Here is a 16,192-nt window from a genome sequence, read left to right on the forward strand (position 1 = left end):
TGATAAGAAAATTTTAAAACAATTTAGTTATGAGCCGATTATCTTCGACACATGTGCGCATTACCGAATTCAATTTTTAGCGGACCGTGCTGCTCTAAAGTTAAACATAAAACAACCCTAAAATGGCATTTTCCGTCGCAAGAATTTTCTCAAGTGTGGCCGGTAGAATGGTGACAAAATGTAGACATACCACACAAGCTACAGTAGCCTCAAAATGTCTACTTTCTATTCAGAAGGAGGGTCAAATGAGTCGTACTTTTACGAGATCGTTTTGGTATCTTTGCAATCACTCCAGCCGGAACAGCGGCTCGTCAGCCGGGGGAGATATCAGCCACGTCCTGGCCAAGGCAACAAGGTTGAGAGAACCGGGCAAACTGTGTAGCTGTGGTTGTACTGGCATGCATACAAAGGGTAATGACTAGTTATACAAAAATTGATAAATATATATATATATATATTTTTTTGGGGTGGTGTCAGCATGTCACTTTTTATATTGAAATTGTACCACTTTGTTGAATACAAATTAATTCATAAATAATTAAAAGATATTCATATATTATTTTTGTTGTGTCACTAACTAAACAGACACTACACTCCAAGGCCTAACTAATATAATTATAATAAAAATAATAAAACGGTATGATTATGAATATAGTGCAATATGAATTAGCATTCCCCAAAGCGCGTAACAGCAAAATGAAAAGCATTAAAAGAAACAAAAACTAGGACTAGGAGTATATTCCCCATTTAATATTAAAGCCCACAAAAAAATAATTATAAAATTAGGCCAGACCACTGTACTCCTTTTTTTTCGAAATTTTTCATTATCGGTCGTACTAGCTGTACAACTGACAATGACACATTTCAAAAACAAAGGAGCACAGCACCCCAGTTTCTGGGTCTAGAAAAGAACCTACAGAAACAACTTAATAGAAATAAAAGTTGTTGATTTTGTAAGCAAGACAAATAAAAAAATATATAAAAAATTAAATTACGTATAATTATCAAAAGTTAGCAGTAAAACAGTGGAGGGATTTGGGCTGACAGTATGAAGTGACCAATTTTGTCACGGTACAAAATATCTTCCTCTATGGTTATGGATGAAGAACTTGACATATTTTTCTTATCTACCTAGATCATACAGATATTATGCTTTTGGTAATAATGATTAAAGGAACGTTACAGAATTGTTAAGAAACAAAAATCGTGAAGATCACAGATTTACAAAAAAAAGTTGAAAACATCCCTTGAAATATTTCTGTCTGAAATGTCATATTTCATGAGAAATAAATAATCTAACTTCGCGTTTGGAGTTTATCGCTCAGTGAGCGTTTGATTAATTTTTATTTTGGCATCGATGCAATGCAAAATTTGTAATCGGTTTTTCACTATTCTCTCGTGACCCCAATGGACGATCGATCTCAAACTTCTACAAGTTTGTCAGTTTATGGTTACATGGTGGATTACATAAAGTGCTTACACTGCCAGCAACTGTTTTGTTAGCAAAAACCAATTCTGTAATGTTCCTTAAAACGATTGTAAAATGTTAACTATCGGCTAACTCTGAGAGGCTCTGCTAGAGTCGAAACGTCGGACCTTCACCTATTAAAATTCTTTTTCAAAGATAATTCCTTAACTTAAAGAAGTAAAACCTATAATGCTCTCCCCCAAACAGGTGATGAGGAGTTGGCAGATTATTTAGAAAACGAGATAAAGTTGGAACGAGACAGCCGGCAGTTTCCAACCGTTCCAAAAATCCCAGACTTTACACTGACGCAAGAAAATGCTGTGGCAACCCTGACAAAAGTCAGTAATGGAGAAACGTAAGTGATAAGTACCAATGATTAAATTATATAAAGGCGCAGTACACTATTCTGTGAAGAACTTTATTTTAAAGAAAGTTGCTTTCACTTATAACAACCAAAGTATCATTTTATTTACCAAGATGGTTTTGTTTTTGGTCTGAATGTCGAGTAAATAATGAAAGTGACTATTCGGAAACAGCACTCCAGTGAACAGTTTCCCTTGTCTAGCACAGCAAAATGCTATGTAAAGTGTGGAAGTTGCTACTCAAAATTCTCATTCACTGTGCACAAAATCTGTTCAGTCAATATATTTTGCTGTGCAAAATTGATGGATGAAATAGTTACCTGCACTCTCTTTCACACCCCTTTTCCTGCCAGAAAGATTCAGCGAAAATGTTTTCATTTGCGTTCCCTTGATATACAACAATGGGGGTGTTGGATTTTAGAGTAAAGTTCTCTTTACATTTCTTTTGAACTTGTTTTCCTTGCAGGGTGAAAGTTACCTTTAATTTGAATCATTCTGTTGAAGAAGAGCCCCAGGGTGAAGAGGCAGAGCAAGAAGGTGCTGCAGCATCTCGGGTAATTAATAACATTGTCCTTCTTCTTTTGGGAATTGGTGCCGGAAGTGTTATGAGGGGATTGGTGTCGGTGTGGTAGGAGATTCTGTCCTCCCCCCCCCCCCCCCCCTAGAGAATCTGTCACCCCAGGCATTCTGTCCACCCATTCTGCAAACTGTGTACAAACTACTTCTGATAACATCCTATTTTAAATCACCTTCCTTCAGCCCATGTTAATTTCCCAAATGGGGGACAGAATCTCCGGGGGACAGATTTTCCTACATGAACATGACACCGAAAGTGTGTTGGTGGAATTGGTGTCGACAGTGTGTTTTGGGATGGGTGTTGGAAGTGTTATGGGAATATACATTTTCTGTTTTGTCAAAACTTTTATTAGTAATGAGCAACTTATACATTGATCATAAATATTTGCTTATTCTGCATGTTTTGGAATTTAGTTGTATTGAAATATTTCTGTATTGCTTTGACATTCTTTTTCTGTTTTGTTTCTTTTATGAACAGGTGTGATTTAATTGAGCATATTGAAACGTGTATTGATGAAATGTTAATTAATTCTGTGCAGATTGTAGACTCACATCATCCTATATTAAGTGTTTTCCCTTAGCCCAGGTTTTTCTAGTATTTCTATCAAATCAAATTTAATTTCTATTGAATCATATAACCTGTGTGTGTCATAAATCTGTTTGACATGTTTATGTTGGAGGAAAGCACAGACACGCAGTGCAATTTGTTTGTATTTGCATAATTGTGCAAGTGTAGTTCGTATCCATTCCTAATTGTTAATTTTAATCTGCCATTGGGACTTCCTGATGAAAGATCACTACTTTACTTTTTTCTTTTTACAATTTAGACAGTTTGTGTTGATGGGTATAGATGAAAAAGTGTAGATTCACATAAACATACAAAGTTTAATATGAGAAGTATTTTTCTTTTTTTTACTAATTCCCCAAACTGTTAATTTCATCTGTAATGTTCATTGTACTTTGTGAAATGGGTTTTCATACAAGAACTTTATTATTTAGGCCTATCTTCAAATGTGTTTGTATTCCTCAATTTATTCTTGCTTCAAATTTTCCCAATTTTGAAAAAGGTATTTTTATACGAGGTGAATCTATAATACCCATTATTATGCCTGGTATATTTTATTTTCCAGCTCCGCTCATATCCAGAATTTAATGTAGAGATCACTAAGGATACACAGAGCTCCTTGTCCATTAGTTGTCGTTTTGATGTGAGTGAGGAATTGGACGAGGAGGCAGCGGAACCAGGGAGCGAGGACCTCTTCATCATCGATGAGGTCAGCATACACGACGGCAAGATGGACGAGGGAATATTCAGTGTTGGCTCAGAGGTCATGGATGGTGTAAGTTGTACCTAATTGTTGCACGCTAGTCTTCTGCTCAAAAAGCAGGGATGGAATTTCTCTGTTTTTAACTTAAAGATGGTGGACACTATTGGTAATTGTCAAAGACCAGTCTTCTCACTTGGTGTATCTCAACATATGCACAAAATAACTAACTTGTGAAAATTTGAGCTCAATCGGTCATCGAAGTTGCGAGATAATAATGAAAGAAAAAACAGCCTTGTCACACTAAGTTGTGTGCTTTCTGATGCTTGATTTCGAGACCTCAAGTTCTAAATCTGAGGTCTCGAAATCAAATTCGTGGAAAATTACTTCTTTCTCGAAGACTACGTTACTTCAGAGGGAGCTGTTTCTCACAATGTCTTTCTACTATCAACCTCTCCCCATTACTTGTTACCAGGTAAGTTTTTATGCTAATAATTATTTTGAGTAATTACCAATAGTGTCCACTGCCTTTAAAAGCCTATTTTTAAACTCCTCCCAAAACAAATTACATAAAGAAATAAAAGTTATAATAATAATATTTGTTGTTTCATTTTTTAAATTAACATAAAATTGATATAAACATGAAGATAAAACCATAAAGATTGCCCAGATTGCAGAGTATGGCTTATAAAACCTAGATACCCAGAGGCAGAATTAAGACAATTTTTTACAGATAAGAACATTTACAAAAAATAAATTCACTATTCAAGACTTTTATCTGAATTCAGACTTTTTAAGTCAGCCTTGTGAAGGAATTCAGCCGTAATTGTTTTGACATGTTTAGAAATCATGCTCTTTGGTCTACTTTAGTGCTGATGATACTATTCCCAAAAGCTCTGTGAAAAATGTAAAGCCCGGTTCATACTTCATGCGAATGCAAAGCGAATTTGATGTGAATTTGTCGTCACAATCCTCCTTTCGCAGCAATTCGCAAGTGAGTTGAGCTGCTGCAAATGTTTCGTGGCGAACTTGTGACTTTAACATTCGTATCGCATTCGCAGGAAGTATGAACCGGGCTTAACACCAAGGGTTGCCAAAAGGTAGAAATGTCGTCATTTCAACATACCTTCTAGCATTTGGATCCTACCTAGTTTCAGACTATTTACCACCTATATTTTGGTTTATTTATCTCTACAGAATCTTTATAACTTCCTGTTGAACTCTTTGGAGGAACGAGGCATCAATGATGAGTTTGTAGAGAAACTCTCGGATCTCGCCAGCGCCCTGGAACACAAGCTCTACATCGACTTCCTTCAGAAGCTTCAAGGGATCGCCAAATTCTAAAGGCAAGCAGACTCGCCTGTGAATCCTTGTTTGTTTTTATTATCATCATTGAACAGTTTTCAAGCCAAAGAAACAGTTCATGTCTGAAAAGCTTGTGCACTGTTTTATTGTACATTTTAAGCATTAACAAGAATGTATTGGTAGGCACCAGCGGCCATTTTGCTGGTGGGTCGCTGACTGTTTTGTTTCGGTACTGATTCATGCAGATTCAGTTTTATGCATTTCTTGTATACATGGCTGGTTCAAATCAGGACGATCTTAAAGTTGCAATACAAAACTCTAACAGTCATAAAGTTAGACAGTGGCTCAAATTTGGTTGAACAAAAGGTTTTACTGGAACAACACAAGACCGCCAGACTTTTTCGGTTATGAGTTTAGCAACCCAGTGCTAAAATCACTGGCCTTGGGACTGCAGTCAAGTGTCGGGTTTAAACTCTGCTGGACCTACCCTTCTTGTTGTGGTACAAAATAAGTTAAGGTTTGGCAAAACTGTTTTTTGGGTCACTGGCCAGCCGGACTAGGGAAGCTCGTTGTTCCACTAGTGTGCTAGAATTTTCATGTTTAAAAGGTAAAGCCTTTCGACTGGGGTATTTGTATTGGACTTGATTTCTAGAGATTTTGTTGAGCAACCGTTTCTGTCAATGGTTTATATGTGATTGTGGGCTGGGCAGCAATGAACAAACCAGCAGGGCAACTTCGGCCCTCTGTTGTTTTAATTGGCATTTTCTTATTGGACAAAACCCTGTACCATCAAATCGTACTCTCCTGCCCTACAGGCTCTTTCCACAAAAAACCACAGGAGACTGTGTAGACTAAAGCCTGTTCCCATTGGAATTGTTCTACCGCTGCCACGCGGAAAGATAAGTTACCGTGACTGGCTTTAGTGTAATTCTACTGTGTGTTCCCATTGGACTTTTTAGTGACCCTGAAAAATTACCTTGGTTGCGCGGAAGTCTTCCAGGACGTCTTTCTGCCTGCCTGTTAGTTTTACATCATGGATGCAGTAAGTTGACAGGGAGGGCAGTTAACCATGCGTCCACATTTGAATTAATTCATTCTACAGAAAAGTCGTGGTACTTAAAAATTAAAAAAAAGGTCCAACGGGAACACAGCTTAAGTCCACAGTACACACAAGCCATGGGGTTTCCACATACTACCAGACAGAAGGTACGTTATGGCAGTCTGTAGTATCTGTTTATTGGAGGGTTACTGGCGAACACTGTAAATTATTCAACATCAAATAACACAAAGAGTCAAGTCATCCTTTGTTTTAACCATAGACCCTTTTAATTTTGTACATCTTATCTTATAAAAAAATATTGTTATTTTTTTTTTTTTTAACACGGTTTAGTTTCCCGGCAACTTTGAAGTTAAGACAATGAGTTTTGTCATTATTTTCATAATGTAAAACAAGTTAACAAGAAAACATGATAAATAAAATAATCACACGTAGTGCCCATTATAGTTATCCTTCATTGGATTTGGATCTCAAAATTGTCAAAATAATAAATACATATTTTAAAATGAGCGACAAAATGGTTCAACTTGTAAACATTAATAAATTAGATCATTTAGTTTAAGTTGGTCATCGTCAGAATAAAGACAGAGCAAAAACTTAACACTATTGCAGAGTTGCTTTTTTTATATATTTAAATACAGTTAATTCATAAAAGTAAGTCTAACTTGGTCCCACGTTATTGCTTTAACGTGTGAAGGAGATAAACTTGGGCACTTTAACGTGCAAGACTTGCCGGTCTATTGCAGAAATTAAGCACAGTTGGTGGCTTCCCCAGTCTACCACTCACATTGAAGCATTTTTGGCAAATGGCTCTACCCTCCACATAAGCATGGGCCTCAAACTAGCAGTTTTGGCAATGTGAGGCATGTGGTGATTCATGTAGTTGGAGACTGATCACTCATTGTGTCAAAACTTCAGTTTGCAAGATTAGTTTACAAGTTTCTTTACTTTTTTTGAAACATGGTTTGACAGATTGTGCTTTTTCAAAGACCATTATGTGACCACCATCCAGTCATCACTCGCCAGGCACACCTCTGTTACCAAACTCACTTAAATATGTAACATCATACTTGTCATTCATGTATGCTCAAGTTGCATTGAGTTTGTACGAGCACAGCACTCAAATCTAAAGAAAATCTCCTCAAGACAGCAAGACCACAAGTCATTTAAAATCAACATTTACACTGGACAGGAAAATAGTTTTCATTAAGTTTTCGCTGAGTTGGTTAGGATCAGAATGAGTAGAAGCCACTTCGGAATGTCAGTGGCGCATGTCCGTTACTCCGTTGTCAGCAGTAATAGACATGCGCGGCTGACATTCTGAAGTGGCTTTTACCAATCAATTAATAGTTAAAAAGATGTATTGGGGAAACTACTAGATGTTCACACTTAAAATGTGTAAGGGCAAACTATGGTTATGACTCAAAATCAGCAAATGTGTTTTTTTTTATCCGACAGCTGACTTGTTATAAAAATGGTAATAAGCATCCTGATAAAATGATTTCATCAGAAGTGCCCCCTGATTAGAAATCAATAACAGTATATCGAATAGTTTGAATCTCCAAAGATTGGCTAAAGATGGATATTTTGAAATATCTGTGGTGTCCGTTTGAATGACTGCTCTCAATATGGCCAGAAGTGTGGTTGGTACCCATTTTCATCTTGTTAAATGTGGATGATTCAAAGTTCTTGATGAAAACATAGTGACAGTTTTTTTTCTGTTTTCTCATTAAGTAGGTGCTGCATTCAACAGAAACTTTCACAGTTGATTGTGATTGTATTTTTGAACAATTTTGCCTTTATAGGCCTAAATCAGCATTACATTGGCAGAAACCAGCAATGACCCTACCTTTAGTGATGGTTACTGAACCAATGCTAAAATTGCTGGACTCTGGCTGGTGACCAATGTCAAGCGGGTATTTCAAACCCTGCTTTAAAGGCAGTGGACACTATTGGAAAATTGTCAAAGACCAGTCTTCTCACTTGGTGTATCTCAACACATGCACAAAATAACAAACCTGTGAAAATTTGAGCTCAATTGGTCGTCGTAGTTGGGAGATAACGATGAAAGAAAAAACACTCTTGTCACACAAAGTTGTGTGCATTCAGATGCTTGATTTCGGGACCTCAAATTCTAAACTTGAGGTCTCAAAATCAAATTCGTAGAAAATGACTTCTTTCTCGAAAACTGCTCCACTTCAGAGGGAGCTGTTTCTCACAAGGCTTTATACTATCAACCTCTCCCCATTACTCGTTAACAAGAGATGTTTTATGCTAATAAATATTTTGAGTAATTACCAATAGTGTCCACTGCCTTTAATATCAACCTCTAGGTTTGTTGTTATAATAGTCATTATCTTCAAGTACGCGCTAATCCTCCAATCAGATTTGCAGAATGGAATGGTGATATAAACCTATATTGCACGGCTAATACCACTACCTGCATCTTGTGTGTTCTATGTCATGCGCCAAGTTTGTTTAAAGATAAATACGTTATCACACATGCGCTCGTGGAAATACGGAAAATATAGCGCGTCTGCGTCCCATATCCAACTCCGCCTTCGGCCTCGGGACGCAGAAACGCTATATTTTTCCGTATTCCACTCGCTCTTGTGTGATAACTTATAACATTATACTGTTAAAACATTTTGCACAATGAAAACCTTTAAAGTTATTAAATAAGGTAAATATGGTATATGGCAAAATATCCGATCAAATATTCAATGAATACTGTCACTTTGTTTCTACTGCTTATTGCACAACAATAATGTGATTATGAAAAATTTAAAATGAGAGGTTGATGGACAGAAAGGAAGGATGACTAATTGCGTTCTTGTTCCTAATAAGCCAAATGCATCAGTCGGGTTGGCTCAGTGGTTTCTGTCTCTGCCTTCCACCTCCGTTGACCCCAGTTTCAATTCCGGGGACCTGAGCCTTGTATGTGGATTGGGTTTTCCAGTCCCTACCCGACTGTTTGAGTTTTCCCTTTAGGGGTTTTCCTCCCATCTCTGAAATTTCTTCGTTGTCTGTGACCTGTGGCATCACTTGTATACAAAAGAGCCACGATCTTTTTTATGTATTCTGAAAGCGTCATTGCCCATTAATGTATTTGTGGATTTTCTGTATACCCAGAAAATGTCATCAATGGAATATGTATGACCCATAAAATATACATGAAATTGTAGGCCTACTGTGGTTCATAATGAGAGGGCATTATCACTCAAGAAATACTATTGACTTTCGGGATGTACCAAGAAAAAACACAAATCAGCAACATATAGTTTGTTTGGTGAGAAAGACCATTTCGTCCTTTTCATACAGATTTTTTAGTTTTTCTTTTTAAAAAGCTGGCCATTTTAGGTTAAAAACACAAAAAAACACTGGCACAGAAAGAGTAAACCTTCTCTCAAAGTGATTGTTTACAAAATATACAAATTCTATTTTTAATGCAGTAGCTTTTCTTGAAGTTTGTGAGTAAAACATGCAGGATGAATCTTCAAAAAGCCTCTTAACAAAAGGTTAACAAAATGTTCTTCACATTTGCCAAGTTTCTGGTGCACTAAAAAGTACTCTTATCAGTGGAATAATACAGGGTTCAGAAATTTGGGAAAGTACAGGAGGGTGGATGGGTCATGCTTTACACACAGATCTTTAGAAAAGTTTGCAAAATACACAAACATTTCCTTACACAATGAATTAATAATCAGGTTAATAATGTTACCATAATCCATTTTATGTAGGTTGGATGCATCCAAGCATACCTTCCTGAGTGTTTGGTTACCCTATGTGTATAGTTTTAGAACTGGGGCAGTTCACATCTGTGTGTATTGTTGTTCAACGAATCTGTGTGGGGTATAAGAATCGAAATGTCAACCTTCGATATAATTTTCCTCAAACATGGACCATTATCAAAAGGGATTAAGAACCTTTCAGCTTGTTGCCATGACAGTGATAATGTTGTCAGCAAGAATGTTAGGAGAATAATAGAGACGACCACCCAAGCCAATGTGTCAATTTGTTGTACTACATGTGTCTGATGTCAACTCTTGTGATTTACATGTGTTGCTTCATTTTGGAAAGGGCAAGGGCACATCTTTGTTAAAAAAAGGGCACCTCTATGAGGAAATGTTATTTTATGAGGAAACAGTAAATTTCTATCATGAAAGAAGTTCATCAGGCTGGTATGAATTTTCTGAGAAACACAGCCAAATACCAACCGACTGGTGGTGCCTCGTTCTGAGGATGACGAGTGAAACTAGTCGAAACGTAAACAAAATTACGCGAGTATTAGGCTGTGTTTCTTAGAAAATTCATTTACAATGTATTAAGTAAATTTCTATTGGGACATTTCAAGGGGCACCAAGGCACTAACCAGGGGGCAACAGGCAATTTCCTCTGCTGCCTCCACAAAGTATCCGGCCTGGATTTATATTGATAACAGATAGTACAAGTATTCTAAAATAAGTGGTGTTCGATGACAAAGTGTGGCTATGAATGCGTCGCCTCTAAAATGAGGAACAGATAGTACAAGTATTCTAAAATAAGTGGTGTTCGATGACAAAGTGTGGCTATGAATGCGTCGCCTCTAAAATGAGGAGACTAGAGTGTTGACTCAATAGCCTCCTTGGAGTGTCTCAGGGCCCGTTGGGTCATCTCATTGACAAGTTCAATCCCATGGCTGAGGTCACAATAGTCTGCTTTTTAAGTATTTTCTGCAGTAAATTGTGCTTGATGACTTAGCATGGCGAAGTGTACGAAGGGATGTTGTGTCACTTTGAAAACTACCACTCTCTGTAGTCTCTATTGCCTCAGTGGAGAAGTGTCAGGCTTATTCCAGTATCTCGTTGGCAAATTCATTCACTGAGCTGGGTCTCCATAGTTTGCTTTTAAGTATTTTCTGGAGTAAATTGTGTTTGGTTACGTAGAGTAGCGAAGTGTACGAAGGGATGTTGTGTCACTTTGTGTTGAATAATTGCATTTGAAACTACCACTTTGTGTTGGCTCAATTGCTTCCGAGAAGACGGTCCCGTTGGATTTTCTTGTTGGCAGTTTCATTCAGCGGGCTGAGGTCACCCTAGTTTGCTTCTATGTATTTCCTAATGAAAATTGTGTTTGATGACTTTGCGTGGCTAAATATACAAAGAGATGTTACATGTATGTCACTTTGAAACGACCGCTTTGCACTAGCTCCATGCTAGCTCGTTGAATTTTCTCGCTGATAAATTCATTCACTGGGCTGAGGTCACCATAGTTTGCTTTTAAGTATTTTCTGAAGTAAATTGTGCTTGCTGACTTAGTTTGGCGATGTGTATGGAGGGATGTTGTGTCACTATTAAACCACCACTTTGAGGCCATTGTTTGTGTGATGCTGCCATATCGTTGGATTATCTTGATGGCATTTTCATTCACTAAGGTCTCAATTGTGGTTCGTGTCATACATGTTTTGTGGCAGTTCACGTAAAAGAAAATTAGTCTGTATTTAGGAGTGAAAGACAGCAGGATGACATTGATAGTTGCGATCACCGACTTGGCTAAAGTTCTATGATATCGTGCACATGGATCCTTTGCAAAAGCGTCTCCTTGTACTGTGTGTGTCCTCAGCGACCACCTGGAGCAAAGAGCAAACAAAAAGAGTGTTTACAAAGTAAGTTTTTATGCTAACAATTTGTTGGAGTAATTACCAATAGTGCCTTTAATCGGTTGTCGCAATATAATCTTATGTATTCCAATCATGCATAGCTCAATACAACAGAAAAATACAAACACTGATTCACCATTCAAAAGTGTACAGCAAAACGGTATAGTAATAAAACAGTAATCAGTGACAATGTTATGTATGCAGCCCAACGTCTTGATCAAAGGACAAATACAAATCGTTCAATCAGTTGGCAGAACCCTTGCAGTTCAGTGGATTGAAAAGAAAAACAGAAAAAGTAAAAGCATGTTTTATGCAGTGAAAAGTAGCGAAACATTCGTATGCAGTCCAATGTCCCAACGCCCCGAGGATTAACACTACATCACTTATTGGGTTTTCACAATCCATTGTATCATTCTTAACACTGATCTGCATTAATCGGAAATTTTGTGTGTCTTTTCTCAGGTTTGACCTGCTTTACGTTTGATTCCAGAATGATACTGACATCAGAAAGATTACTTTTCTACTGATTTCAGAAATAGCATAATGTAATTTGAGAACAGGCTACTATTTATATCGTTTTTCTTTGGGAAGAGATTGTGCCTGTTTACCTTGAAGGACCATTTAGTGTTTAAGTTTGTTATTAGGTTTTTGTTTTTTTCTTTTTTCTTTTCATTTTTAGAGGTGGGTGGTTTAAAGGAAATAACCCATACCTAAATTAAATTTTCATTAAAGAAGAAAAAATAAAATACTTGACAGCCTCTTCCAGATTGCTGAACTGTACAGTTTTCATCGATCTGTCTTTTCTCAAAATTACACGTCATCATTACGCGTAGATAGAGAAACTTTGTAGAAAGTAATTCATGCTAGCCGATTTCCTTTTTTATTTTTATACCTTTAAGACTAAACTTTTACCGATTACATGTACATGCATGATAGGCTATTCTGCCTGTCTGATTTCCAATTTTGTTTTTTCTTGGGAAAAATCAGAAAAAAATGTGATCAAACAGCATGAAATGTCTATTGATGACTAGCCTACACCTGGGTAAAACCTTGTACTCAAAGAAATATCCCTAAACTTTTCCCAAAAACAAAATATCGGGCCTTGCTTTTAAAATCAAGCCTAGTACTTACCGGTGCCTTAATGTCCTTCCGTCTTCCGTCTGACCAAGCAAGCTTGGACCTTCCTCCCTCTCTCGTCTCTAGCATCTCCAGGCTACCCTCCTCCAGCACTCTTAACTCCGGCTCACTCCCGTCCTTCACACTATTGCTCTCGTAAACATCCGTGGGCGAATCCATCCCCGAGTTGTCATAACTCGCTCTGTCCCACGAGGGCGCTATTGCTTTATTCTGAATCTTGTTCTTCTTGTTTAGTTTGTGACTCCGGTGGCTCCCTGGGCTTAACTTTCGCCCGTAGTGTTTTCTGTGTACCGGGGTACCAGGAAGACTGATTTCATGTTGGTTCACAATGCTAAGAGGTGCACTACCACCGGTGTCCTCATTGTCATATAGTGCAGTATCGAGGTGTTTTATTGTTCCCTGTTGACTGGTAGCAACATCCTGGGTTATATTTGGAGAGTGCTGAGGGAAATAGCATGTGCAATTTTCTATTGTTGCTGTGTGAATCTTAGGAGTGTCCTGTTCTATTTTCACCTGTGAGAATGGCACTGGTTGACCTCCGCATGTGCATAGATTTTCTTGCAGTGGCTGGAAAATAAGGGAATCATGAATTAAGGAAATGCTTTTGACAAAATCTTCTATGTGGAGAGCTGTATACAAGCGCTTTGTGGGTTCGAATCCCACATGAGTAATATGCGTGTGGATTTTGTTCACAGGGCTTGAGGGGAACACTGAGAGTCTGAAACTACTGTGCTTTACAGACACATCAGTGTATGGGTAACATCCAATAAAACATTTTTCCCAACGCAAAATGTTGATCTTTTATCTGTTGCAGTACCCGTCGCTAAAATGAGTATACATTGCTGCACACACAAAAGTATATTTCAGGGAGGCATTGAAGGCAATTGCCTACATGCCCCCCCTGGTCATTGCCTTGGTGCTCTTGAAATGCTCAAGTAGCCCTTTATCAAGGAGAAAATGCCTTGGTGTGCTTTCCCTTTAAAAACGAAGCAAACAGGCCTGAAAGTGTATGGTAAAAACAAAATATTATTTTCAACTGGGTGGCCATTGATCTCCAATGGGTCCCAGTTTGTACAATTAAAGGGAAGGTACAAGTTTGGTAATTACTCAAAACAAATATTAACTTAAAAACTTACTTGTTAACGAGCATTGGAGAGCTGTTGATAGTATGAAACGTTGTGGGAAACAACTCCCTCTGAAGTATTGTAGTTTTTGAGAAAGAGGTAATTTCTCACTAAAATAATAAAATACTTCCAGCTAAAAGTCTTTTATTCCTATCTGAAAGCACACAAATTCGTCCCGAACAAGGGTGTTTTTTCTTTCTTCATTTTCTCGCAACTTTAATAACCAATTGAGACCAAATTTTCACTGGTTTGTTGGATACACCAAGTAAGAACACTGGTCTTTGACAATTACCAAACGTGTTCAGTGCCTTTAAAGATACATGTACAATCGAAATTTAACAGTAAAAAAAAAGAAAAACATTGTTACCTTTAGTGTTATTAATATATCTAGTGGGAAGGTGTTGGGAGCGTCACTGACGTCAAGGTAATCTTGGTAAAGGAGTTGAGTCTGTTCTTGGCAACCATGGCTTGAGTCACCGCTCAGATAAGCAATGAGGTAGATTGTCTGCCAGCCGTTGGTCACCCTCCCTGAAGGGTAGACAATTAACAGAAATAATAGGAACAGTTTTGTAATATACAGGATTGGTAAAGATAAATATGATCCCACCCGAGTTACGATGGCTAAATTACAAGTTTTTTGGTCTTTTGTTACTGTATTTTACAAGTGTTTTTAGTCTTTGCACAGCATGTAAACAGCGACAATAAAATAAATATGGGTTGGAAAGTTAACCACCATCCTGAAATCATAGGAAAGTATACAACAGTCATCAACAAATAAAAGTTTGAAAATGGCCTTGCTGCCCTTTCAGTTGGCATTGGTGTCTCTTTCTTTTTAGAGCTTTTGAGGCCAAGTGGCTTTGACCCTCTGAAGCTATGATGGCTGTGATTTTTTTCACAGAACTCGGGAATAAACCAAAAATGAGTTTTCTTTATCTCCGATGCAAATTTAACATCTATCTTGCAATAAAAGATCCACAGTGTAACCACGGCTAAACCAATGTAATTCTACAGCTGTCAATACTCTGGTGTGATGCACAATTTGGTAGTCAAATCATGAACTAGTGATCTACATACAGTTCTAGTGCTAGGTGTGGCATAATTTGACAGGCAGAATGAGTTGTAGGGTACTTCAGCGGCTGGAAGTCTGCATGGTTGATACATTGAGGCCCTTTCACATTCAGAATTACCAAATTATGCCATTTCAGTTGCATTCCAAGTTTGTGCAGTGGACACTTTAGCTACAAGTGTTGGATTGTTGGCTTTCATATTTTGTGAGGAAATACATTTTTGCTCACCAGTGTACGAATTGTAAATAAAAATACTATAACTTGAAAATGAAGGGTTTGAAAACTTAATGGGCATTGTCACTTTTGTTGTTTTGCACACAGTAATTGCCTTGGTGCCCTGTGCTTAAAGCTCCACAAAAGTTATCTTTCCACATAGAAGTGCCCCTTGTGATCAGAGGAAAATTACTGTGCCCCTTCAAGAATGAAATTCAAGGTCGCAAGGTTTCAAATTCGACTCAGACACTTACTACTTGAAATAAAAATAGGAAAACTTTCCAAATCCTGTCACCACTTTTTCACTTATCTCATTGAGTAAACTAGATACTACTTTATTAGGAATGAGAAGTGGTGGCAGAATACCGGAACTTTTCAGAAAATCAGTCTACAAACCTAGGTTTTCAATGTCTGGTTTGGCATCCGGGCTGACAATGTCATAGGTGACTATTCCTCCATTTAGAGTTCTGCTGAGTGTGAGTGCTTGGATGGAGTCCACAACCAGACCAGTGTCTATAAGATCAACCTTCCAGCTGATGGATGCCTCTTGGTGACCAGACTTTCTCGTCAGATAAACCTGCAGAATTTGAAACCACAAAGAAAGAAAAAAGAAAGAATTTGTTATAGGTGTTATTTTTTTTTTTTTTTCAATTCTTGTTGTGAGTCCAAGAAATCCAAGAAAAGCAAAGTTAGTCAATATACGAGCCAAGAGCCAATGAAGAGAAACAAAGTTTAAGATGTGGGAGGGAAAACCCCAGAGAATTACACCAGGGAATAGAAGGATTGAAAACCCAATCCACAAAGTGCTCTCGGCGTGATTTGAACCGGGGTCCTAGAGGGAGGCGGCGAGGAAAGATACAACAAACACAATATAAATCTCTTTGCTCGCAGGTACTCATTTATACCCCCATGATGAAGTGAAGCAGTTAGATAGTGAAGGATCGAGGACACAAGTGTCATGACCTGGATAATCCAGGATT

At 37.8% G+C, this 16,192-nt stretch overlaps 2 protein-coding genes across 2 annotated transcripts in view; one reads left to right on the forward strand and one right to left on the reverse strand.

Moving 5' to 3' along the window:
• Window positions 1-42: 42 nt before the first annotated feature.
• On the forward strand, window positions 43-5,212 carry LOC117290777 (complement component 1 Q subcomponent-binding protein, mitochondrial-like). The gene is made up of 5 exons (XM_033772327.1): window positions 43-411; window positions 1,676-1,823; window positions 2,297-2,384; window positions 3,537-3,746; window positions 4,869-5,212. Exons 1-5 carry the CDS (start codon window positions 123-125, stop codon window positions 5,013-5,015), a joined length of 882 nt encoding a protein of 293 aa, XP_033628218.1. The 5' UTR covers window positions 43-122; the 3' UTR covers window positions 5,016-5,212.
• Window positions 5,213-11,240: 6,028 nt separating this feature from the next.
• LOC117290269 overlaps window positions 11,241-16,192 on the reverse strand; it is a 28,824-nt gene continuing 23,872 nt past the window's right edge. Inside the window, exons 5-8 of the mRNA XM_033771571.1 lie at window positions 15,609-15,789; window positions 14,300-14,460; window positions 12,803-13,375; window positions 11,241-11,641 (exon numbers count right to left, since the gene is read on the reverse strand). Coding sequence (XP_033627462.1) covers window positions 11,573-11,641; window positions 12,803-13,375; window positions 14,300-14,460; window positions 15,609-15,789 — 984 coding nt within the window. The 3' untranslated portion in view covers window positions 11,241-11,572. The remainder of the gene's footprint in view (window positions 11,642-12,802; window positions 13,376-14,299; window positions 14,461-15,608; window positions 15,790-16,192) is intronic.

The sequence above is a fragment of the Asterias rubens genome, chromosome 5 (assembly GCF_902459465.1).
Source record: "Asterias rubens chromosome 5, eAstRub1.3, whole genome shotgun sequence".
Classification (NCBI taxonomy): Eukaryota; Metazoa; Echinodermata; class Asteroidea; order Forcipulatida; family Asteriidae; genus Asterias; species Asterias rubens.